Source organism: Psammomys obesus, unplaced genomic scaffold (genome assembly GCF_907164565.1).
Source record: "Psammomys obesus unplaced genomic scaffold, mPsaObe1.curated_primary_1811, whole genome shotgun sequence".
Classification (NCBI taxonomy): domain Eukaryota; kingdom Metazoa; phylum Chordata; class Mammalia; order Rodentia; family Muridae; genus Psammomys; species Psammomys obesus.
Window position 1 is genome coordinate 24,004,486 of NW_026596095.1, and position 24,955 is coordinate 24,029,440.

The following is a 24,955-nucleotide window of genomic DNA, read 5'->3' on the forward strand; positions in this document are numbered from 1 at the left end:
TGTGTGTGTGTGTGTGTGTGTGTGTGTGTGTGTGTGTGTGTGTGTGTTCAGTAGTTTTTTTTTTTTTATTACTATGTTAGACTTCTTATAAACCCATATGACAAGATTCTTGAGAAAACAACTTAAGGGACAGTTGGACTCACAGTTTCTGACGTTTTTGTTGGCCTTGGCAGAGGAGGCATGGTGGGTAGAACAGTTCACAGAAAGAGAGATGCAATGCAGTGTTAGCTGCATTTCTCACCTTCCCCTTTTTAATTTCTCCACGCCCCAAGCTTAGAAGAAGATGTCACCCACATTAACCCCGGAAATAAATGGAAGTATGTGTTTCACTAGTCTCCTGAGCGCTGCTCAGTCCAGTCAAGTTGGCAGTATCAACCATTACAGAGTTATTTTTCAAGTTTTTTTTTTAACTTTAATTATTTTCTTAAGAGTTCTTTAGAAAGCATGGAGGCTAGGGATGTGTCTTAGTGCATGGGTGTTTGCTGAGCATTCACAAGGTTCAATACCCAATAACACCAAAAGAGAAAAAAGAAAGAAAAGAAAAATTCTTAACAAGGAAAGTGTTTTTATGAGTTTTGTACATGTTAAGAATTATCAAATAAAATAGATTTGTTAAAAATCCTTCAGTGGGGATGGAGAGATGGCTCAGCAGTTAAAAACATTGGCTGCTCTTCCAGAGGACCAGAGTTCAATTCCCACTACCCACTTGGCAGCTCATAACTGTCTATAACACCAGTTCTAGGGGATCTAACACCCTCACACAGACATACATACAGACAAAACACCAATGAAGATAAAATAAAAATAAATATATCATTTAAAGGTATTTTTTAAAGTATACAATTTTATAAGAAGTTAATTTAAAAGAATATTTACAAGAAAATGTTTATATTGGTAGTTACTCAAGTAGATTTTTTTTTTTATTCATTTGGAAAATTATAGAGTTTTATAGAACATACTTGGATAGACCCATACATCATCTACAAGTTTTTTTAAACGTATTAATGTTATTTTATATATATGAGTGTTTGCCAAATTTATGTATGTGCACCACATGTGTGAGTGGTGCCCTCAGAGACCAGAAGAGGGTAGCCGATCCACATGAATCTGGAGTTACAGATAGTTGTGGGTGCTAGGAACCAAACCCAGGCCCATGGCAAACTAGTACTCTAGCAACTGAGCCTAGACCTGTGATACATTTTTATTATCATTTGTTTCTTGACAAATTTCATTCAGCTTTCCACATTTTCCTGCAGAACTCTAGTGCTGTAAGAATTGTTTTTGATCAGTAAATAGCACAAATATTATTTTATAAAGCATGGAGGCTGCAGGGGCCCAGGTCTGTTCAGTTTTACAAGAATTTTGAGAGCCTGGGAGTTTTCCAAAGTAATCTTTCAGCTTGGAGACAAAGAGTAGAAAACACTAATTCACCATCTTCTGTCTCAGAAGAGAAAACAAACTCAAACCCCAGAGGAGGAAGAAAACCACCCATTCTCTGCTCTGTGATCATCTCACCTGGGTTCCAACCCTGGGAATTTGCTTCAGTTCCTCTTTGCCTTGAGGATCACATCCTGGTATCAGTTGTCCAAAGTACAGATGTTTGAGTTAAGTTCAAAGATAGCGAGAAGGCAACAAAACTAAAGAAAGCAAAACTGATCACCCAAATTATAACTGTTAACTGGTAGAGCTGTGAGAAACTGTGCTCAGATAAAAAGTCACTGACTGGTGTGTTCTGTTTCAAAATACAGGAGCCACGGCAGCAGCCCGGAAGGAGGTCATCAGGAACAAGATCCGAGCAATAGGCAAAATGGCCAGAGTGTTCTCGGTTCTCAGGTGGGCTCATCCTTCCTCTCTTTCTGTTTACTGTATGTCACATAGAGGGCTGTCTTAACACTTTACTCCAATAGTTTAAATGTTTAACTAGAAAAGGTTCATGTTCCTTGAATTGTTTCTCTTTTTTTAAATGGAAATTGTCAGTTCATATGCATTTTACTTATGTTTCAAGCTACTCAATCATGTCCATGAAGAAAGGCTGTGTAAGTGGATTATGGGGTCTTTTATTTCTCCATTTGCTGCAGGCTTTAAGACATTTCACAGGGAGAGTGATTAAGATCTGTTGCAGTTTGTAGTCTGGCTTTTACGGTGAACATTAACCTGTTAACATTAACAATTAAGCTGTTGTGTGAACCCCAATGAATCACTTATGCGGAACAAAAGGCATCTCTTGTAGTTTCCTATAGGAGTTTATTTGCTTTTCAGTGAATCATGAGTCATCCTATTGATGTTATTAAGCATGTGTTTTGAAAACAAATATTTTATTGAAGAGACTTCCCTACACCTTTAATTATTTATTCCTAGATAATATACAGTAACTATATTTCTCTTCAAAAACCACTTTTAAATATGGCATAATTTCTACACAAGTGCTCTTCATTCATGGTAGTACACATCAAGGTAGATAAGGTGCTTTAAATGACAGCTGTAATTCTTCTTTCCCTCCGCCTCTCCCTCTCCCCCTTCCTTCCTCCCTCCCCTATCACTTCTCTCCTCCCTTCCTTCCTTTCTCTTTTCCCTCCTCCACCCTCTCTCTTTCTTCCTCTCCCTTTCCCTGCAATTGGAAGGTTGAAGTTGAGTCCATGTGGCTTACTCAGTCACTTTCTACTGTATCTGTTGAAGCAGGGTCTCTTGTTGAACCTGGAGTTCACCCATTCCAGCTCGGGTATCTAGCCAGCTTGTCTCTGTCTACTAGGTGCTGAGAACTCTGCCCTTACATTCCCAGCAAAGGTTTTATACATTGAGCTATATCCTAGCTTTTAGTTCTTTCTCTGCCAGCTCTTGATTTCTCTCCCTGCTAGTTCTGTTAGTCTTGGAAAAGTCACTGACGAATTACTGAATGACTTGATGCTGAAAGCAGGGATTCATGAGAAGGATGAAAAACTCCCCCATCCTTTCTCAAGGACACCCCAAGTCGGCAGCAGCCTCAGTTGGAATGGCAGACAAATGAAATACTGCAACACTGTGAAGCATACGCTGCATGTCTGAACAGGTGCTTCCCTGTGGCATTGAACTGAAGAGAACCTTTATATTCCCCAGGTGGATTGTTCTTAAGGAGACTATTGGTGGAGGAGGGCTGTGAAGAATAGGTTGAACTCTTCTGGGTGGGACTCCAGAGGTGAAGGTGCTTCAGTAAAGAAACCATGACATAGTCAGGAGAAGTCCTAAGGAGCAGTCACATGGTTCTAGGACCAATGCTGATGGAATCGTTTTGAGGTGCAGGCTAAATGCTTGCTGTAGGTCCCCATACACATTTAACAATAATCTATTTAGGAAGCTTATTGGGCTGGCTTTGGGTTTGCTTTATAACAGGTAATATATGTGTGTCCGCACCCAGTAGAAGAGCAGCACTAGTATGAGTCTTACTCAAAACTCAACAGTGTAGGCTAGAATGATTGTAAATAATGCCAGCAAGTTGTTGATGAATTGTAGTTACGTGAAAGCACTAAGTAGGAAAAAGCATGAAGGTGAACGATTTGGTAAAACTTGAGGCTGGAAAAAAAAAATAACTCGAAGCTAGATCCTCAAGGTCCTTGAATACCATGATAAAGCATTTAATCTTTCTGTGTGTGGCTACTGAGCTAACTTGTTAGTAGATGGAAGAATTCTTAAGAAGCTACTGAAGTATTACAAGCAAAAGGCTGAAGCAGGCTTTGCGCTGAGGAATGCAAAGGAAAGGACAAATACAAAGACTTGAAGACGCCATAGTTTGTAAGCCAGGAACCAGTAGAATTGATATTGGATGATGACACAGATTTCTCAGGTAGAGAAATGGATACACATCATGTCTGTGAGAAACATGCAGCACAATAGGGGAACTAGAAAACTGTCTTTTAATACCCCTTCTTTAGCCAGACATGATGGTACATGCCTTTAATCCCAGCACGTGGGTAGCAGAGGTCAGTCTGGTCTATTAAAGAAGTTCCAGTAGAGAAACCTCTTCCTGAAAAAGAAACAGACAAGCAAGCAAAAAGAATATCCCGGTGGTGGAAGTGCAGGCAAGTCGCCTGAGATCTGCCAATGACAAATAGGACATGTGACCTGTTTCAAAAAGAGCAGCATGCAGAGGCAACAGGAATAGAAGCAATTACTCTCTTGGTAGAGATGAAATGCCAGCAGTGGTTGAAATTTGGCTTTTGGGGTAACTGTATAGTGTTACTGTGAGCTTGGGGCTGGCCCAGAACAGGAGTAGCAGCACTTTTTATAAGCTGAGGCCAGCTCGTGGGGTAAATGAGCACAGATTCATCCTGGTGGCAGTTTCTAAGCACATTTTCTGGAACTGTGTACTCTCTAATAAGCTCTTAGATGGCTCTCCACTGGTAAGATCAGCTGGCCTAGATTCTGTTTCTTTCTACAGGAAGCTTTCCCTGTGCAATAAGTGATAAGGAAGAAAACACATTTGGGGAGTAGTCTATAGAGCCATTCACTCTGTGATTGATAGGATGCTGTTTTCTGGGGAAGTATGAACATCTCTCCAAAGAGCTAACATTTATTTGGATGATGTAGTGATTGTACCCGGCAGAACCTTTATTTTGAGGCCATTAGAAATTCCATCCTTCAGCTTCAGAGAGAAGCAAGAGTCAGAAGTGCAGAGGAGGTTATGAACAGTGGTGTGAATTGGTGGTCTTGCTGAAGGAGAGCATGCAGTATCTGAGTGAAAGTCCAACCAAACCTCTGAGTGGTGCCTTCTAACAGGAACACAACACGAGTCACATCCATCTTCTTAAATGTTCCAGGAATCGCCATAAAAGACAGATAAACACAATCACCCAGCATTTTCTAGTTCAACTTATGATCGGTATATTTAGGAGGTACTCCTAACCCAGTCTTGAAAATTGGCGCTTTATTGGGAAGCACACCCTTCAACTTCTACTCTCCAGGTTTCCAGAAGTTGAAAGCTGTTGTTGGCAAGGGCTAGAGAGAGGGAAGAGGTCCGTCAAGAGACTGAGAAGGACACCTCTGCAAAACAGGATGAATATGATAAAAGGAGACTTTTGAGGAGGTCACAGTCCTCAGTGGGAACTAAGGAAGAAGGCAGTTTTCACGAGAACTCAGCAAGAGATGGGTGAAGTTCAGAATGGAGGAGTATGAAGCACTTGTGTGAAGCAGGGAGTCAGAGTTGCAGGAAGGAAGAAATGAGGTAAACAAAAGATGAGAGCTGAACTGACATGCAGGCAGATGGCTATTTTCTGTGGGAGGACTTGTGCATAGTTTATTATTTAATCCCTGTTGCTATAAATGTGGTTTTATAGAGGAGGAAACTGAAGCCCAGAATAGTGAAAGGCAACTTGACCTCCATTGTGTGTCCGGGAGATTAGCATGGCATCAGTTAATTTCAAAGGGGTTTGGGGGAACTTCCAAAGAAAGGGGCTCAGTATCTTTGATACAAAAATAAAATTTTGAAAATTGAAACATTACTTCAATGTTTCTTTGTCCAGCAAAGAAAAAAACAAAAATAAACAAACAAAATCACACCCTGACATTAAAAGACTAGCAACCAACTGATCAGTGATTACCCTTGGCTTCTAGTGGTCATTTTGTTTGAGCAGCCCTGCTTTTACAATGGATGTGACACCAGATTTTATTTGGTATATAGAAATGTTTGCCAGTCATGAGGTTAAAACCTAACTTTGAATATGAATCTCAAAGAAAGTTGTGTTCATCATTGTAGAGGTATTTCTGAGTTTTCCAGATATGCATTATTAATATTCAAGGTATCTCTTTTTTTTCCATGACCTAGTGGTTTGACATGAGAATCATGAAAAGGTTGAAATTCCCATGAACGTATTCAGTGATTAATTTCCTGGCTCGATCCTAATATTCATGAGTAAACTCTCCAGCAATCTAAACTGTAGGTCAGAACTGCCAAGTCCCTGTTGAATTTTTTTTAAACCTCTTTCTGGTAAATACTTGATGAATATGGACAGCATACAAGGCGTTGATCCAGTGTAGGTGCTGTGGAGCGAGAGTGGTCAAAGCAGAAAGGCACCTGTTCTCCAGAAGCTTGACAAACAGAGAAGAGATCATTAGAGACCAAAAATAAACAGTAGAACAGGTGAGGTGAGGCATGGAGTGTGGAAAGCGTTGTTTAGAGAGAAAGGTTAAGACTTGAAGACAGAGGGAATGAGATTCACAGACAATCTGAGGAGCACTAAGAGCAGTACCCTGGGGTAAAGGGTGCTATGTAAGGACGCTGTTGGGAAAGGTAGCCTACAATCTGGGTGAGAGTGAAGGCCTGTAGATGGAGAAGCTAGTCTTTTGTGGTCCCAGTGAGACTTGCTGAAGATATTACCTGCGCCCCCAATAGAGAAGGCATTGGGTAATTTTGCATCAAGGAACAACAGAGGGGGCATTGTTCTTAAATGTCTCAGCTTGCCTTTTTGTCTGAAAAGGGGCAGGGAGGGCAAACCTGTGAAAGATGGAGGAGCAGAAAGGCCTTCAGCAAGGCTGTTGCCGTCAGAATAAGGGATGCTGGTGGGAGGTAAGAGACCGTCACAAAGGATCATGTGCTGCATGGTGCTCTTCCTACAGAACACTGCTAAAACAGCCCACACAGTATGAGGGAGGCATTGCCTAGGCCTGACGGAAGAGGAAGAGTAACGGCTAGTGGATACTGAGATGCTTGGGGGGGGGGGGTAACAAAATATTCGAAAGTTGATTGGGCTGATTGTTGTACATTGATTCTGTAACTCTGAATAGGTAGTCGAGTTGGGTGTGTGGCCAGTGTCGGTACAGCTGTTTTCCATGAGAGAGATGGTGGGCTTGTGAGAAGCACCGAGATAAAGGGGGCTTTGGGGGGTGGAGGTACCCGTGGAGCGGTGTGGAATGGGAAGAGGAGCAGAGCTGCAAGATGGAGCAGCCGAACAAAGGAACCCCAGTTTCTGAATTGACGGAACAGTCGTCTTAGAAATCGTAAAAATCCTGGCAGTTGTGCCTTTGAAGCACTGTGTGTTTGTGCTCGTGCACGCATGCGTGTGTGTGTGTGTGTGTGTGTGTGTGTGTGTGTGTGCGCACGCGCATGTGTGTGTGCGTACGTACCTGTATTGTAATCTTTCCCCTACACATGTAGCATTGCATGACCTGTTGTATAGAGATAACAGGTGATTTCTATTCCACAGTTGCTCTTTAACTCTTGAGTCTGTATAAGTCAGAAGTGATTGCTAGGTGATAAGCAGAGTTGAAACCATGATTCACTTACAGTAATTTTAAAGCGGGGTCATATGAGTAATGCAGTTCGTGTAAACCAGTCTGTGAAGAGGCTGAGCAAGAGGAGCTCAGGAATGTTACCAGCGGCTGGTGGTTACCAGTTGCCATCAATCTGTGTGTCTGCCACGCGACACACGGTCCTTCAGTGGCCGCCTGAAATAATTCCCGAATAGATGAGTCTTCATAGACTGTGCTGAGCCCTTCACTGCAGAGCAGGCCTGCACGTGCACTGCTGCTTTCCGGGTACACAGGTCCTTGCCTGTGGAGAGCCACAGCAGCAGCTTCGCCTTGCGAGGCGTGCTTCAAAGCTACAGTCATCTCCAGGGCCATCCCTACGCAGAAGCGACCCCAACTCCACAGCTGCGAAATGTGGTCTTCTCACTGAAAGCCGAGTGTATAAATAGATAAAAATGTTTTATATCTTGAAAAAAAAAAAAGAAAGATCCACAGAGCCCATATGAGGTAAATATGGGTTCTCATGTGCCTTTTTCTTTTCTTCCACAAAAGAAGGCAGGCGTTAACTTCCGTGACCCCTCTGTGTCTTCCAGAGAAGAGAGCGAGAGTGTGCTGACCCTGAAGGGCCTGACCCCGACAGGCATGCTCCCCAGCGGAGTGCTTTCTGGAGGGAAGCAAACCCTGCAAAGCGGTAAGCAGGCCAGGCGGTGTGGCGGGGAGCACGCAGCCCGCTGTTATCCATGGAGCCTTGAGTTTCTTGTTCATCGATGCTCACTCATCTTTTCAGTTCTTCTTGGCTGGAAGAAGGGCAAAAACTCACACATCAGTTTGATCACTCACGTCCAACGTGAAAGCATCCTCAGTCACGGCGGCCCCTCCCCTCACCAGCGCACGCACCCGTGCCCTCACGACTACCTCCAGCACACCTCATTTCTAGGGGACCCTGTGCGCACAGCAGTAGGTTTGAGCCCTTGGAGCTCCCTACCTCAGCTAGTCCATTAGTGCAAGTTTTCAGTTACATCCTAGTAAATACTCTGCTTGTCTGTATGATAGGCAAAATGTCTACACATATGTATGTACAATTAGAGATTTTATTAGAAAAAATATAAAAAGGATAATTCAGTTATCCGCTTGAATAGAAATCAGACTTACACAAGCTTTTTTTCTCTGATTCATCAGAAGTACAAGAGAGTGACCACAACCACATTTTGTCGAGGTTTCTTGTTTGTTTTATTAATAATAACATCTCTTTTAAGTAGATAGTTTACTTTCTAGTCATAACTGGCTGGACAAGTACCATCCAGCATAGCTTTTTATTATGATGAGAATTTCTTATGTCTGCAAAGGCTGCTAGTGATACAAAACCATTGAACATTTGACATATAATTAATGCAAATAAAAAGATCTTTTAAATGGCCCCTAATTTAAATTAAACTTAATTTAAATATTCACATATAGCTAGTGTCACCCATGTTAGACAATTACGTATACTCTTTCTTCTGTTATATTTGTCCTTTATCACTCTTAATTAACATTATCACCAATTAGAATATAACTTATGGACATTTTTGCTGTTAGGGTAGACTTCAACAGATAAAAAAATTACAGCAAAAAATATACTATAGTGTTTTAATACAATCTCAGCCTCTTCTTTTTCTCTCCCTGGATCTTTCTCGTACTTTCTTTCCTATCCCTATCCTCCATCCCAAGAGACTCAGGTATTTATACCATTTTGTTAATCAGACATTTCTTCCACACAACACATAATGGTCAGCTTAAAAGCACACCATTACCAGACCATCACACTTGAGTAACAACTGTCATAGCCTTTACTTTCAGATGACTTTCCTCAGAAAATCGCTGTCTTTGAGCTGCCACAAGAATGGAAAACCAGTTCAGTGAAAGTATGACAGTCTATAATAGTTGAGGGTGAAAATCCCTCTATAAATAATCTATAGCTGAAAGTCAATCACTTCATAGACACACACACACACATACAAAAAAAAAAAAAAAAAAACTTTTCCACCAAAATGAACATCCTGAGAAATTAGCATAAGGAGATCATTTATACGCCCATTTATATGATCATTTATATGCAAATCTGCCCAGCTTATGGAAAGCTACGGCCTTTACAAAGTCATGGTGCAGCAGAGGCTCACGCTGTCAGTGACCAACCGCAGACTTCCTGCGCAGACAACCCACTAGGCCGTGTGTGTTTCTGCACCAGGGATGCTGGCGTGGTTTCAGGGTTTTTGCTTTGCGTCTAAACCTGAGGTCTTTTATGTTCTTACAGTGTGCAGTGTCCCCATCAGAGGGTCACCTGTATTTGTACCTTCACTTAGTCAACTTTTGTTAAATCTATGTCTGTGTTATTCTCTGTGGAATTCACACACACATACACACACATACACACACACAGTAGGTTAAGACTCCATCTGTCCTGAGAATCTGAAAACGCAGTATGTATTTAAAACCACTGCATTCATGACTCCTATGTGACCCCCTTCCGTTGGCATCAGAGGAGAAGCTGCTCAAAGCTTAGGCTTTCAGCTCGTCCCCATTGTTATGAGGGATCCAGAATGCACTGCTAACTGGTGCATATGTGAACATTGTAGTTGTCAATTTTAAATTATGTCCACGGGTCAAGCATTTGAACTTAGAGAAAAGTTTCATGTTTTGGCCTTTAGTAAGGGAACATCAGCTGGCCTTAATAGCACAAAAAAAAAAAAAAAAAAAAAAAAAAAAACCCTATACCTGCACAGGCAAAAAAGCATGGAGCCTTAGTAAGCAGTGGGCTTCCTCGACCTCTGAAATTGCCATTTCAGCATTTCATAAGATGCCTCATTCGGGGACTTGAAGGTGCTGATGGAATTGTTGCTGTTCCTGCTGTGCCCGTACTAGCCAGGCAACACCTCCGGACTGCTATTGCAACAAGCAAAACAACTTGAACTCAGCCTCTGACAGAAGATGTCCAGGCTTCATTCCCTCTGTTGTGTGTCCCTTCCTTTTCCTTCCCTGGCCTCCTCCTTCAGACAGCTTGATATCATCTCCCTTTAAATCTCCACCCCCACCACTGTGTGTTTCTATCTCTGGAGGAAACACTGTCACTCACGATTCAGTAACATGAAGTACAGCACCAACGTCACACACCAGCTCCAAGCTCGCCATTTTTGGATTCTAACATGCCCTTAGAATCAGAAACACCTTGTAGATTTCTATAACCCAGTTGTCAGTTCAGGCCAAATGACAGAAAGGCCTTCTGCATGTTTCCCTAAAGGGTGTTGTCATTGATTCAGCCAGGACTTCAAGCTGCCCATTCATTCCCTCAGGTGTATGCAGGCCATGACTGACATTTCTCACTTCTGTGGTGTTTGTTTATTTTTTTTCCTTTCTTTTTAGCTTTTCTGTCTAGTTGTCTATGCCAGAAGCCAGCACTTAGAGGAACATTAATTCTCCCTAGTTCCTTTGATCGTCACTGACTTGCTCTTAGACTTTTAAAAAAAAAAAAATCCTCTGCTCATTTTCTCATTCATTTTGCACCCCCTTTCTTCTCTTCAGCTACTGTTGAGGCTATTGAGGCTGATGAAGGTAAATTGGCCAGTGCCCTTTCTGTTGTGCCTGCAACAGATAAGGGTTCTGCTGGGTGTATTCATTTTTTTTTAATTTTTTTTTTATTTTTTTCTTTGCTGTAGCTTGTACAGAGTGTGTGGGTGTTGGGCTAACAGTCGTGGCTCAGTATTAACCGAAATGTTCTTGCTTTAAAGGGGAAAATGTCCTTCTATGGTTTGTTTGTTTGTTTTTCTCTCTCCCTTAAAGCTGTTTGACTTTTGTATACAATGAACCTAGCCTAATCACAGAAAATGAAAGGATTATATACATTTATAAATTTCTATATATCATGAATGATGTGGGGTGGGGGTTATGGCAGCTGCTTTGACAAGTGACATGTAAAAACAATGTGCTCTGAGCTGAATCACCCCTCCCTCAGATCGCTTTCAGGTAGGACAGAGACGAAAGAGAATAAAATTAAGTCTTCACAAGCTCGCAACAACAGAAATGCTTTGTTACGGTTGGACGTCATTTATGTCTCCAAAATATTCCAATGTGAGACAGATGTGTAGCTGTAAACATTCATCTTTATCAATTTTAAGCAATCTATATTTGGAAGAAAGTTAACATTGATAAAATATTTTAAGGAGCCCAAAAGGGATCTGTGGCTGGGGAGTGGCCAGTAACAAGACTATCAAGCAGACAATTAATTAATCATTCAGAGTGTCTGCTCTGTTAGGCCTCTTGCTAGGAGCTTCAGAGGAAATTCAGAATTATACATCTCCAACTGCCTTCTAGCACTACTCAAGAGCAGTATGGTTGACCCTTTGGTAACTAATTTGTAATTGAATGCCATTTTACTACATGGTTATAAGAGATCTACACGTGAAAATAGTTTTTAATATTATGTATATCATATCCTCTGGAATTTTTTTTAAAAAGAACAATTTGAAGTTCCCCTTTAAAACAAAATTCTTCAGTTGTATTTTGTTCTTGCAAAATAACTTATTTTTTTAAAAAAATGTGTGCATATAGTCCTTTGGTATGATGTAAAAGTGTCACTCTAGCTTTACAATTTGCTCCTGATTTGGATACGGCAGGGGAAATGACAGTGGTGTAAGAGAAAAATACAACTGTTTCCTAAATAGCAGTGAGCAAACTGCTATTTATGTGGGAATTCTCCATTCCTCTTGGCAAAAATCTAATCTGCAGTGTGCATTCCTGTTGATAGTTTGGCTGTTTTCTGTGACTCTGTGGCTCTGTGTTGTGTTCAGTAGACTCCCAATGTAAATTGCTAACACCCATTGTCTGACCAGCAGCTAGAGCAGAGCACTTTCTTCCACACAGGGGAGACAGTTGTGATCAGAAATGGAGCCCCATCCTGAACTAGAGTCTATTCAGCTACATTTTACGTTCCTATGCTCCAACCTTGTTGACTTCAAAACCTAGAGCCTCCACTGTTTTTATTTATATGAACGAAAGTTCCATCATTTATCACAACAGACTTCTGACTCATGAGATGATGTCGTTTAGAAAAAGAGTAAGGTGTCTGCTAATTTTTGCCCCATAAAATAACTGAATTAGTTTTCAGGGTGGGTGCTCAGTAGACAACTCTGTTATTTTTTTCACTTTATTACTGAATTGCAGAATTAAGAAGCTTTGCTTTGGGCCTTGGTCTTTCCCATCTCCCCATGTTCTTCTTCTCACACTTGACTAATCACCATTATGCTAACCTTAAAATGCAGAGGGGGAACAGTCTGTTTCTCTTTATAATGAGCTTTGAACAACTGTGTAACTCTCTTAGGAATGTCATCCATACTAATGAAGGGCTGCACATTTGTGTGAGTGGCTGGCAAAGTGTCAGCTTCAAACTGCTTTACTTCACCCCCCCCTCCCAAAAATTAATGAAGACGGGAGGATACAAGTACCTTGAAATTTACCTTAATAAGCCTTGGAGGTGCAGCCCAGTTCAGCATTGGTGATTGGCCTTCCGTTCATCCCCGGCTTGCACTTCACAGGAGTAAAGCAAACTGATGCCATTGGTTCCCCATCTGTGTGTTTCATTTTCAGCTCACTGTTGGTGCACCCACTGAGGAAGTTATTAAGTTTTTCACGAATACCTGTCCTATCTCTCTGTAGCACACTAAGGGTCACTAGAGGAGAACACAAGAGTAGCCAAGATTTTAATTAAAAGGACCAAAACCAATTCAAAAATTGTGAAAAGCATCTACCTCTGGTTTCTTCAACCACCACTTGACGTTGCTCTAGTGAGAGCAAAGGTTTTTCTCGGGTTAGGTAGTAATGGGTACCAGATGAAAATCAGTTTGACCTGTTCGCTGCTGAAGGGCAGAAAATGCTTGTCTACCTAGTCATCTGATCTTTATTTTTGAGTTTCTCTTACCTCCTCACCAAGTATAACTCTTCCAGTGCTAAGTGGGAAAATAGATAGATTATAATTTCTTTTTTTTTCTTCCCCCATACCACTGAATCGAGATCCTTGTAGGATTTAGAGATAGCAAAGAATTGTCCCTGTCAATTCCTTTTCTAGCTTAGACTTCTGTTCTAAACCATTGTTAGCATTCAGAGGAGAGAGGGCTCCCACCGAATTTACCATTATTGGCATGGTGGCAGAGTAAGACTAGGGCAGAAGTGCAGTCTATTTAAGTCAGGGCATCAATGGGTCATCCAGCCAATGATGTGGCTAGTGTTGCTGGATCCAGAGGCCTCCCCTGGAACAGCTTTTTCCTTTACATACCCACTGTGGATTTCTGTTATCTAAACTTTGATGAAGACAAGAGAAATGCTTACATCTTAGTCACTTCAAGAGGACATTTTGGTTGGCAAGAGACATTGGCTGTTTTCAAACCCTTGGTTCCCTCCAGTATGGTAAGGAGTCTGTTGTGTTGTCTTCAGGTCCCGTCACGTTGTTCTCCACTAAAGGATTCCCACCCACTACGAAGTCTCTAACCTCACCTGACGCAAGCGCGGTGCCCTTCACTGTGCTCCACCTAATGCTCTCTCTCTTTTCTTAATGATTGTCTGTTTAGCTATCAAAGGATTTTCTCCACAACATAAGATCACTAGCTTCGAGGAGGCCAAGGGCTTAGACCGAATTAATGAGAGGATGCCGCCTCGCAGAGACGCCATGCCCTCCGACGCCAACCTTAACTCCATCAACAAGGCTCTCGCCTCAGAGACTAACGGCACGGACAGCAATGGCAGTAATAGCAGCAATATTCAGTGACCACTTCCTGTTCACTTTTTTTTTTTTTTTTTTTTTTTTTTTTGGAGCTGCAGGGCATGATGAGATTGCTGCATCTCAGCAGTTGGATGTTCTTGCCTCTGATGGTAGCTTGTTTGCTCTGGGGGCCAGGAATTGGATTCAGTTTACACTATCATGAAAAATAGAGGGAGAGAGATAATAAACTATATTTTGGTGAGGGTGGTGATTAAACACCTCTTTTGGGTATGCCTTTAAAAAATGCTTCTAGGAAAAAAAGTTTTAAAAAGAAAGCTAATGCTAGTCTATACTGCAATGTTAGGGAATGAACGTGTTTTCCTACTGCACTGGGGACTTATAGATAGCTTAATGAAAGGCCTTTTATTCTGTTACTGGACACGAAAACTTTGTCTAATTTCTTATACTCTATTGTACGTTTACAGTTGCAGCACTAAAAATGGATGACATCTAACATTTTTAACAAAAAAAAAGATGTACAAACTAAATAAGGACTATTTATTGATAATGTTTTGCTACTCTTGTCAGACAATGGCTATAAAGTGAATTAGGCAGTCTTAAGAAAAAAAAACTTGGAAAAAAAAAAGAATGTTGCAAATTTGTTAAAATGCCAAAAAAAAAAAAAAAAGGACAGTTTAATTTTTGTATAGATCATGCTTACCTCAGGTTCCTTTAGTTTGCTTGAATGCCCTTCTTTCCCATAGAACACTTATTAATTTGGCAGTGAATACATTTTCTTTAAGTTAAAAAAAAAAAAACTGGAATAATTACACCCATCTTTTTTGCTGTTTATATTTAGGGGTTTTGTTGATAAATCAAGTCTTGGTTGTGGCTTGCTGAATTCAATATTTATGAGTGGTGCATTTTTAAGTATAGTGAACACGACACCATAGTGCAGTGATGAAGCATCTATATTCTGTAAAAAACAAAAACAAAAAAAAATCTGCCTATGCATGTTTTTTAAGAAAAAAATAAAATAAAATGGCTGTATCGGCCTGTATGGGACTGTAATGCGCTTAGTGGTCTGACATATACTGGAAATGTATGTATACTGGCGTACTTTATATTCTCTAAAATGCTTAATGCCTTTGAAATTTTGTAATCAAAAAAAGCTTTGGAAAAATCTAAAGGGGAGAGTATTCTTAAAAGTTTTTAACATAAGCTTGTCGGTGCGCACATAGACGGTTGGCATGTTTAGCAAACTTTGTGAAATTTAAATAAGTTTGTAGTTACATGTGAAACTCTAAATGCATGGTAACCGTTAATGTCATAACAGTTTAGTTATTTTGTTCTGTTCTGTCATGTGCCACAAACTATGTACTTTTTTTCACTTTTTTTCCCCTTTGTATATTAGTTACGGGTTACAACTGGTTCATTCTGAAAACAACAAGAAACAACAAAAGTCCATTCATATTTTTTAACAATTGTATAAGTGCCCAAGTCATTCACTACAGCCTAAAGCCTTGCCTTTGTAATTTGACTTCTGAAATGTTGGCAATCAGAGCATGCACCTGTAACAATGACAAAGAAAAAGCATTTTATATTACTACTCAATAAAATGTGCATGAACTTAAAAAACGCTCATCCTTTCACTGAGTCTGCTGAAGGGAATCTTATGCACAATCACCATGGTGTTCTCTGGGTGCTGGCCCGACCACCGCCCTGCACGCTCACCACAGGCTGCTTCCTAAGGGTCTCATGATCCAAGGAGTGGAGCCCTCTTCTGCTGTAAAACTCTTGGTGGGTTTGTGTCTCAGAAGTAAGCAATAGAAGTCATCTTCTGGCTCCTTTGAATACAGGACCTGTTTCAGAAACCAGAGTATTCCTTTTAATTGGAAAAAAGAAATTGTCATCAATGTATTGTCAGGTTGTTTCAGTTGTATGGGATGCCCTCCCTGCTACAGCAAGAAGGACTAGTCTCCTGAAAGCATTTCCATTAGAGAAGAGCTGCATTTTGTACTGCTATGAAGTTTGTATTCCCATGCTTTAGTTGTTATCATGCGGAGATTTAGGAGACACCACATTTTGGTTTGTTTCTGACATTGTTCATTTTTCGGTGCACTTTGTTTATGTAATAAATTATGCCTATTATATTAAGTAATAAGAGTATGGCAATTAGAAATAGAGTGTATCCAAACAAAGATCTTTTCGCTGACAAAAACTTCCCCATGGTTATTTGACTGAATCAAACGTTTTTCACATGGATATTTCCCCCATCTTTTAACAAAAGTGACATCCAAGGAAAAAAGATGCAACTTGCTAGAATGGTGTGAAAAAAATGCTGATTCTGGTACCAATGTGTGTATTTTCTTTCTACTAACTACAGAGAAAACTATCCCAACAATATTAATAATAATCAGGTTTTTTGGATTTCTTTCTTTTGCAAATTGTGCTAAGGAAACTATGGCATAGAAATAAACATTTGACATTGAAATAAGCAGTTGATGTGAGTATTGCTTGTCTTTTTGCTCAGTGTTAGGAAAGAAACACTGAATTTTTTTTTCACATAATTTGATCTGTCAAAGAAGTCAATACAGAGTTGAAGGTCTTTCTCCAGACTTGACAACAGTTGCAAATCTTTCTTATTAGTCCTGTCTCTTTATGATGTGGACAAACTATTGGATTCATGAGTTCTCTGCTGGGTACCTGGGTACTTGGGTACCTGGGTACAAACACACGTGCATATATGTGGGCACTCACGCATACGGCCACATACCCATCACCAGCTGCCTTTGTGCCAGGGTGACTCATTTTCACAGGGTACCAGTTCCTCTGAATTTCTGTGTAGTGTTTGGAGGACTAAAAACTACATCTGCTAGGCCCTCCTCAGCAGGCTTTCTTGTCAGAAATAAATTCATCTAACATGTATTATCAAAAAAGAAAAAATGAAAAAGAGCTTGAGAGACTCAGCTGTGAGGAGAATCAAGTGTGGTATCTCAGCCTGTCTACAGCCTGTCACTTGGTCACGTAAATACTGGAATATTTCATGCCATTTGTCCAGACAGTGTTCCTGCGATGCTGTGAAAGCCCTCTGAACCATTCTGTCCTGAAATACTTGCTTTCTGCCCACCCTTGCTGAACCCATGTGAGATCGTTTTGATACCCATGTACCCATTTTCCTATCCCTAAACTGGGCATTAAGATGAAGTTAGCTACTTGAATGCGATAGATGACCAGCCTTCCTTAAATGTGTCATACTTGAACCTGAGTTCTTCATGTCTGTCACTCACTAGGCCCCTTGAATGGGACAAACCCGAGATCGCCACACCTGAAGATGCTTTCTCTACCCTGGTGACATGGCCATCTACTTTATTAGTTTATTTCACAAGTAGCCTGTCTCTGCTAGGCTGTGACTGTCCCTCTCACTGTTGTATGTTCTTATACTTCACTGTCACACATGCACACACACACAGAGCCACTATGTCAGACCTCCTTCAAGGCACATCCAAGTTTTGAGTATAATATTAAATATTATATCAGCATTCTGCAGGACAGTGAGTTAGTGTCAAGTTTAATGTGGAGTATTTTTCCGGTGCTTCACAGACTCTCTCTCCCAAGTTTTTCTTTTAAATCATGTAAACCAGGAACCTTCCTAACTAGGCCCCTGTTGATATGTTCATACATCGTAACAAGAAGCACAAAAAAAAAAAAAAAAGAACCTAAAGAACCTATTTCTGGTGACCATATTGTCAAGAGGCAACTGCCATACTAGAATTTGTGTTGAATAATGAGAGACCCAAAAGGAGAGCCTGTTTCAAGGAAAGACTAAGAAACTCCACAGGTAAACGACAGAAGTCCTGTTATCGATGATATTCCAGAAGACAGTGCTGACGCTGGAAAAAAACATCTATTTATCAGAAAGTTCAAGTGGCTGTGAAATGAGCCTGCATTCCATGAGAGTAAAATTTGAAGGGATCAAAAACAGACACCCAGAGGTTGACACCATACATGACTCCTAAGGGAAAGTACATGGTATGGGTTAGGCACAGAGCATGGTAAGAAGCTGACTTCAAGGATGGAAAGTATCCTACTCAAATCTAAATGTGCCAAAACACTACAGGATTATGATTCTTCAATAAGAAGATTTGGGATACCTTGTAAATTATTCAATATAAACTATTCCTTCAGAATTTTATGTTCGCAAACATACTGTCTCAGGGCTGAGTTCTGCATCAACTAACACAGCTCTTTATGAGTTTTATACATTGGGTATCTTACAGATAGAAAAAAGATACCAGCTGGGAACAGTTTGCAGTAGATTGGGGGGGAGGGGTTGAGATGATAACCTGAGATCTCAGGAAATATTGAGTTAAATTCCAATCCAAAGGCAGTCTTCCCACGTTACACAGAATGAGCATCCCTTGTCCAAAATGCTTAGAACCAGAAATGTTTCCAATTTTAAGATTTTTGAGATTTTGTAACAAGGCTGGATAGATTTTCCATTGAGATCCCCTCTCTGAAATACTCCAAAACCCAAGATATTTGGAGTTATTTCACAAAGTTCCAGGATTCAGACTTTTGGCTTAGAAATGTTCAACCTGGGTTTAAAAACAACAACAACAACAAACATGCTAGAAATAGCTAGGTTTGTTCTCAATAATACCAGTGTCTATAAGAATTAGACTTGCCTCTTCAAGGTAACATGCAAGCTTACCCTGTGACTCTTGGCAGTCAGCTGACGTTCCAGGCTGGACAGTACTTGACATCAGCCATCTTAGACTGTACAGGAAGCCAGCTTCTCTGCTCTCCAGGTACTCACATACATTCTGTGTGTGGAATGGCTTTCCTCTGAAGATGTCAGATTCATCTTCGGACTGGGGAGGAAGGAGGTAGCCTGTACTACATGTGTTTCAACATTTACTCATGCGTGACACTATTGTGAGAACGGTGGCTTCTCTCTGAAGCAATATGCCACTCAATATGGCACACTTGGTGTGTCTTGGAGAAAGTAAAAGGCAAGCACAAATATCTTTTTCCCTGCATGTCCTTAGAAGACTTCATGCAGCAAACATTTAAGGAAAACTGGATTGGAGCTTTGCCATTCAAATGGCCCAAGGCCTCGTAAAAATTCCCTAGAGCCTAAAGTGAACTTACAGCATTCTTTTATCTTACCCTGTTTATCATAGCTACTGTGTTCACCATTATAACTTGCCAGAATTTATATTTAAAAATAAAAATGCTTTGGGAGGGTCAGCAAGTAAAAGCACTTACGAACGAAGCACTTGGTGGCCTTAATTCAGTCTCTAGAACCCACATAGTGGGAGGAGAGACCTGACTCCATCGAGCTGTCCTCTGACCTCCACATTTATGAAATGATGTGTGCACGTACATGGGGACACACACACATACACATATGCTAATGTTAAAAATATACTTTTGAATAGATAGTCAGCACAGCCTGTCTCAAAGAACCACATAATGGCATTGAAGTTTTAGCACGAGGGAACCACTCCTTTGGATTCAAAGCAGCACTTTCTTTGAAAAGTCTTTTGTTAAAAGATAACACATTAGCAAAGGGAACTGAAAGCCATTTGCCAGCTGCTAACACCCTAGTGAGAAATAGTTAATCACAGTTCTGACAGGTCCCATCAAAGGCTCACAAATCTGGGTCTGTTTATGGAGAAGAGACTGCTGGGGCATGGGAGAGTGCTTCAGGAGATGCTGGAGCTCAGAGACAACTGATGGGGCAGTTTGATTCTTCCTCAGCATCTATGCCTGTGTGAGACATGACACACAGATTCCAATAGAGTCGGCCCCATTCTGCTACTACATGGCTGTGAGACCTTTGCTGAGCTTCATAAAATCTTATTCCAATCTTGGCCAAATAAGCGATGGACTCTTAAGCTCTCTGTGGGAATTAAAAAGAGACAATGCAAATGAAGTACTTGACAGGGCACAAAATAAGCCCTCCAGAAACGTTCATTATATTCAGCAGCCTGCTGCGTTGTTACATGAAGGCTTACATGTTCTGTGACTGAAGATCCTGTGTGTGTGAGGTGGTGTCTGCTAAGAGGGTGAGTTGGGGAGGAGAAGAAGAGCTGGGGCAGCGGGTCTAGCCTGGGAGATGTAACAGCAAAGTAGGCAGGTTAACCACTTTGGAAACACTTTGCATGCAGCACAAGAGAAGTGGGAGTGAAAGATGACACCAGATACTGCCAGACGAGCTGTTTACACCCAGAAGTCTTCAGGGCTATCAGTTTGCACTGATAGCCTACGTGCAAACCACAGCGACATCCGGGACTGTGTGCTTCAGGATTTATTTGGCGGGCCGACAGTATCATCAAGGACTCAGGCCGTCCCCATCCTTCTCAGGATGTTGGCATCTGTCCTCGCTGCAGAGAACTGTCCATGAGCACCTGGCATTGCTTCCTCACACAACACTGACTAGTGGAAAATAACAGCAAAAATAACCTATAAATACAGCAAAGCCGAATTTATTGCTTATGGCAGCAATGTAACCACTACCTCAGTAGGGTCGCAGTAAATCCAGAAGGGTGGAAGGCAAAAGCAAAATATTTATGATGTTTTGTTTGGTTGAGGTTGGTCGTTCTACGTAGGAGTCTAATAAAAATCAGAGGAAGTTTGTGGCTCTGTGGGTTAAAAATGGCACACACAGAAGGGGGCTACTTACTAAGAGAGTTTGAAGAGATAGCAGTAAGTTTCTGGGTAAGGATGAGACTTTGTTTCTTCCTCAAATTCATTAAGCTATTTATCACAACTGAAGCTGTGTATATGTTTAAAAAAAATGAAAGATCAAAAATGTGCTGCGTCACTGAATGCATGGGTTGGGAGACTCAATGCAGCTAAACTGTCAGTTCTCAAATGAACGTATAGATTTAACATACTCCTACAGAACTCCTATAGGACTTAGATATAGATAAATGCAAGCTGATTCTAAAATCTACAGCAAGAGAATCTAAGTTTTAAGCTGGCAATGTGGCCTAGTGGTAGCATCCAGAAGATTCTGCTCAATCCCCAGAACCACCAAAGACAAATAAAATGCATTCTATATCTGTGCTGCTGAGGAGCTTTCTGCCTATAGGGCTCAAACAAAGCTCTGACAACAGCAGGGACACGAGATACTTACAAACGGTCAACTAGAAAACATGCAGAGACAGTCCAATTAAGTAAGAGATAATTTTCAACAAATTCAGGAAAACAAGTAGCGATCCACTGACAGAGGAAAAGACATCTGATAACTCGTTCCAAAATTAAAAAAAAAAAAAGAGTGTAGATTTCAATTTAAAACATGAATTCCAAAGAAAAAAAAATCACTAGATGAAAACATAAGAAGGTGTTTGTGGCCTTAGCTAGGCATGGACGTGGAGTTCACATATTGACATTAAAACCATAAGCCAGAAGTGAAAATTACAGATTAACTGGGCTTTATTAAAATGATGTTTTTCTTCTTGCTTCATAGAGTGTCGTCATCTGAAAGAAAATGTTATGAAATCGTACCTCTGTCAGAACACTTGGATATGTGCAAATCTTCCTCAACTCAATAGCAAACAAAAATTTAAATGCAAAAGACACTTTGGGGAAAAAAAGTATACCAAAAAAATATGCAGAAAAATAAATGTTCACATTAAAAGATGTTCAAAATCATGGTAACTAGGAAAATACAAATCAAAGCCACAGAGATGGCTCTGGTCTGAACTGTCCCACACAGGCTCTTAGGTGCGAACACTTGGTCTCCAGCTAGTAGCAAGTTCATGGACCATTTAGGAAATGGAACCTTGCTGGAGGAAGTTCAACACTGGGGAAGGCAGGACTTGGAGGGTCGATAGCCTGGTCCTGCTTCCCTCTCCCTTTCTCCTTCCTGTATGCCAATGGAATGTGACCTCTCTGCTTCATGATGGAGAAGCTGGCCACGTGTTCCTGTTGCCATACCTTCCTTGCAATGACAGACAAAGTTTTTGCTCTGGAACTGTAAGCCAAAATAAACCATCCCTGACCTAAGTTCCTTTTTGTCAGAGTATTCTGACACAGCAACAGAAAAGTAAGCAATACAATGCTGTAGCAATACAGTCCTGCCATGGACACATAGACACCTAAAACTTCTAGATAATATCAGATGCTTTTAAGAACACAGACAACGGGATCTTTGAAATATTCTTGGTGTAAACACTCTAGAACACTATTTAATAGTTCACATAAAAATTACCACACCAGCAAAAACTCTCACCCCTACATATTTGCATCAGAAAAAATGAACACCTGTTCATGTGAAAATTAGTACTAACTGAAGTGCATCCATTCAGTTTTATAGTGACTAGCAACACACAGAAACAGTTTCAACTGCTTATTGAGGCTGAAGTGTGAACACGTAGGAGATACCTCACTATATCCGTCCCTACAATATTAGAATACGCTCTTTTTGGAAACAGTGATTGTAGATTTAGGTGGATTTGTAGGATGGACCTCTAAGCCAGTCTGTTAGTTTGTAAAAGGGCAGTGATATGAAGACAGGCTGGGAGGAGGTCGTGTGACTGTGGAAACAGAAACTGGGGTTTTACTCCTGAAAGCTTGGGGTCAGGAGTTTTCTGGCAAACTATAAGAAGCTGTGAAGAAACCAGAAAGGGTTCCCATCCCGACTGCAGAGAGCTTGCTCTTGACTGGCAGTTTCTTAATTTCAGAATTACAGCCTCCAGACCTGTGAGACCATAAAGTTCTCTTGGTTTTTTAAGATTAGTTTTATGTGTCCAGCTGTTTTTGCCTACAAGTATATCTGTGCACCGTGTGTACCTCTGATGCCTTTGAGACCAGAAAAGGATGTCATATAACCTGGAACTGGAGTTACAGATGGTTGTGTGTTACCATGTGGGTGCTGAGAATCAAAAACAACAACAAGAAAACAATCTCAGCTCCTCTGGAAGAGCAGATAGTGCTCTTAACTGCTGAGCCACCTCTCCAATCCCCATGTTATGTTGTTTTTAGCCAACAAATTTGGGGGATGTTTTTATCACATCCCTTGGAAACCAGTGTTATTGATGAGTGCAAAGACATAATGAATCAAATTGAAGCCGGAAATGCTAAAAAATTGTGGCGGACTGAGGGATGGACTTTAGCACTCACAGTACTTCAACCAACCATTTTCTAATCTGTTCCTCAAGGCCTCACTCCAAGGACACCATGCAGTGGCACACCCAAATAGCTACAGTGTGCAAACCGGCCTTCTGTCCTGTGGACAACCCTGCCTTAAAAATGGCCTCTGAGCAGTCCTTTTAAGCCTACACCTGAGAAGACTGTTGCCATGATATCTGCCAGGAAATCCATCTGTCTTCAGCCTCAGAGTGAGAGGCCACCTCTGTCCCAGCAAACGGCCTTGAAACTATCAAAGCAAACAAATGGCCTTGAAAGGAGTCTGCAGCCATAGCTGTCACAAGATGTTCAGAAACACAATGGGTACCAATCACAAAAGTTTCCGTACTAAAACAATCTCATTTCTGTCATAATGACCACCTTCTGCAAAAGACCAAGCTGGTGTGATGGGCAGCAGAGCTCATTGCTTCAGTGGGGTTAGAGAGGGGTGAAGACGACCATCAGCAGGGACGTGACAGAGCCATGGTCTTTTCCTGAGTAGGGAGGAAAGAAAATGACCATTGAGGTAGGATATTCTTCTATAAGGGCCCCGGCTGTCCGGTAACTTGCCGTGTACACCTGACTCAGAACGCTGGAACAAGAAATGTCAGATGGCTTGAGCAAATTGTTCTTTTATGTGAACCTCTTAATGTGCTAGGATTCATGACAGGAGGGGCGAAGATGGAGCTCAGCTGGTAAAGTGGAGAGCTTGCCCAGCATGCCTGAAGGCTGCATGTGATCACCCTACCACATACCACAGGCTCGATGGCATACACCTGTTATCCCAGCACTCAGGAGGTGGAGTCAGGACACTCAGGAATTCAGAGTTTGGCTCAGCTATATACCAGCCTCTGCTAGCGATCCCATCTCAACAAAGGCAGACAGAACTGTGCATCAGAAAGAAAAAGAAGAAAGGAGGGGAGAGGGAGAGGAAGGAAGAAACAGAGAAAGGGTGGAAGGGAGGGAAGGGAAGGCAAGAAGGAAGGAAAGGAGGAAGGAATTGGCAGAGAGGGAGGGGGAAGGAAGGAAGGAAGGAAGGAAGGAAGGAAGGAAGGAAGGAAGGAAGGAAGGAAGGAAAAAGAAAGAAAAAGAAAGAAAGAGAAAAGAAAGAAAGGAAAAAAGAAAGAAAAGGCTAATTTTGTTGAAATTAAAATATTTTAAAAACTAACAACAAATCAGACTAATTAACAAAAACTGCCAAAGTAAAAGATGACTGATTCCAGAAGGCCTCCAATCACTGCTTGTCCTTCTAGGTGAAGTTTGCTAATATTTTCTATAACGCTCTTTCTATTTAAGGCCTGGGTGAACAGAGGCAGTTTGGTCTGAACAGTTTACACAAACCTAAGAAAGTTCATGTACACAAGTCTACAGGAAACACACACAATAAAGTCTTTGAGAATTAAAAGACAAACATTAGGTTTTGAATGTCTCATCCTGACATTTGCTCAGTTTAAGAGGAGTATGTCTCTAGGGGAAAGGATTCTCCAATTGTGCCAACTTTCAATTACTTTCAAGAAACCAATTACATGATCTATTTCTTTAAAAGATAAAGTTTTGACCTGACCTCCTTGGCTGAATCCGAAGAGCAGACTTCCCTGCCAATGTGTAGGCATTTTTCATTTTAGAAATGAAATGAAATGCAATATCACACCTGACCTCTTTCCTCATCACAAACCAGGCCATCTGCCCTGAGTTTTAATTTCTTTTTCCGATATTCTTTTTTTTCTCTCTCCTCAGGAACATTGCCACTTTAAACTCTAAGCCTGTGTCCTAAGGCAAAACTGATGCATTAGGGAGCTAGCTTAGAAGGTGGTTAATTAATTCCATAACAAATGCTTTCGACCTCCTATTAGCGGGGTTTTCGGCAAAGAA

The 24,955-nt window shown here is 41.0% G+C and overlaps 1 protein-coding gene across 2 annotated transcripts in view; it reads left to right on the top strand.

Annotated features, from left to right (window-relative positions):
• The window catches only part of Ppp3ca (protein phosphatase 3 catalytic subunit alpha), a 288,024-nt gene extending 271,589 nt beyond the window's left edge, over positions 1-16,435 (top strand). Inside the window, exons 11-14 of one of the 2 annotated variants that reach the window (XM_055628085.1) lie at positions 1,749-1,833; positions 7,809-7,906; positions 10,774-10,803; positions 13,812-16,435. In XM_055628085.1, coding sequence (XP_055484060.1) covers positions 1,749-1,833; positions 7,809-7,906; positions 10,774-10,803; positions 13,812-14,008 — 410 coding nt within the window. In that variant the 3' untranslated portion in view covers positions 14,009-16,435. The remainder of the gene's footprint in view (positions 1-1,748; positions 1,834-7,808; positions 7,907-10,773; positions 10,804-13,811) is intronic. The other variant, XM_055628086.1, reaches the window with a different exon arrangement.
• The last annotated feature ends 8,520 nt before the right edge of the window (positions 16,436-24,955 follow it).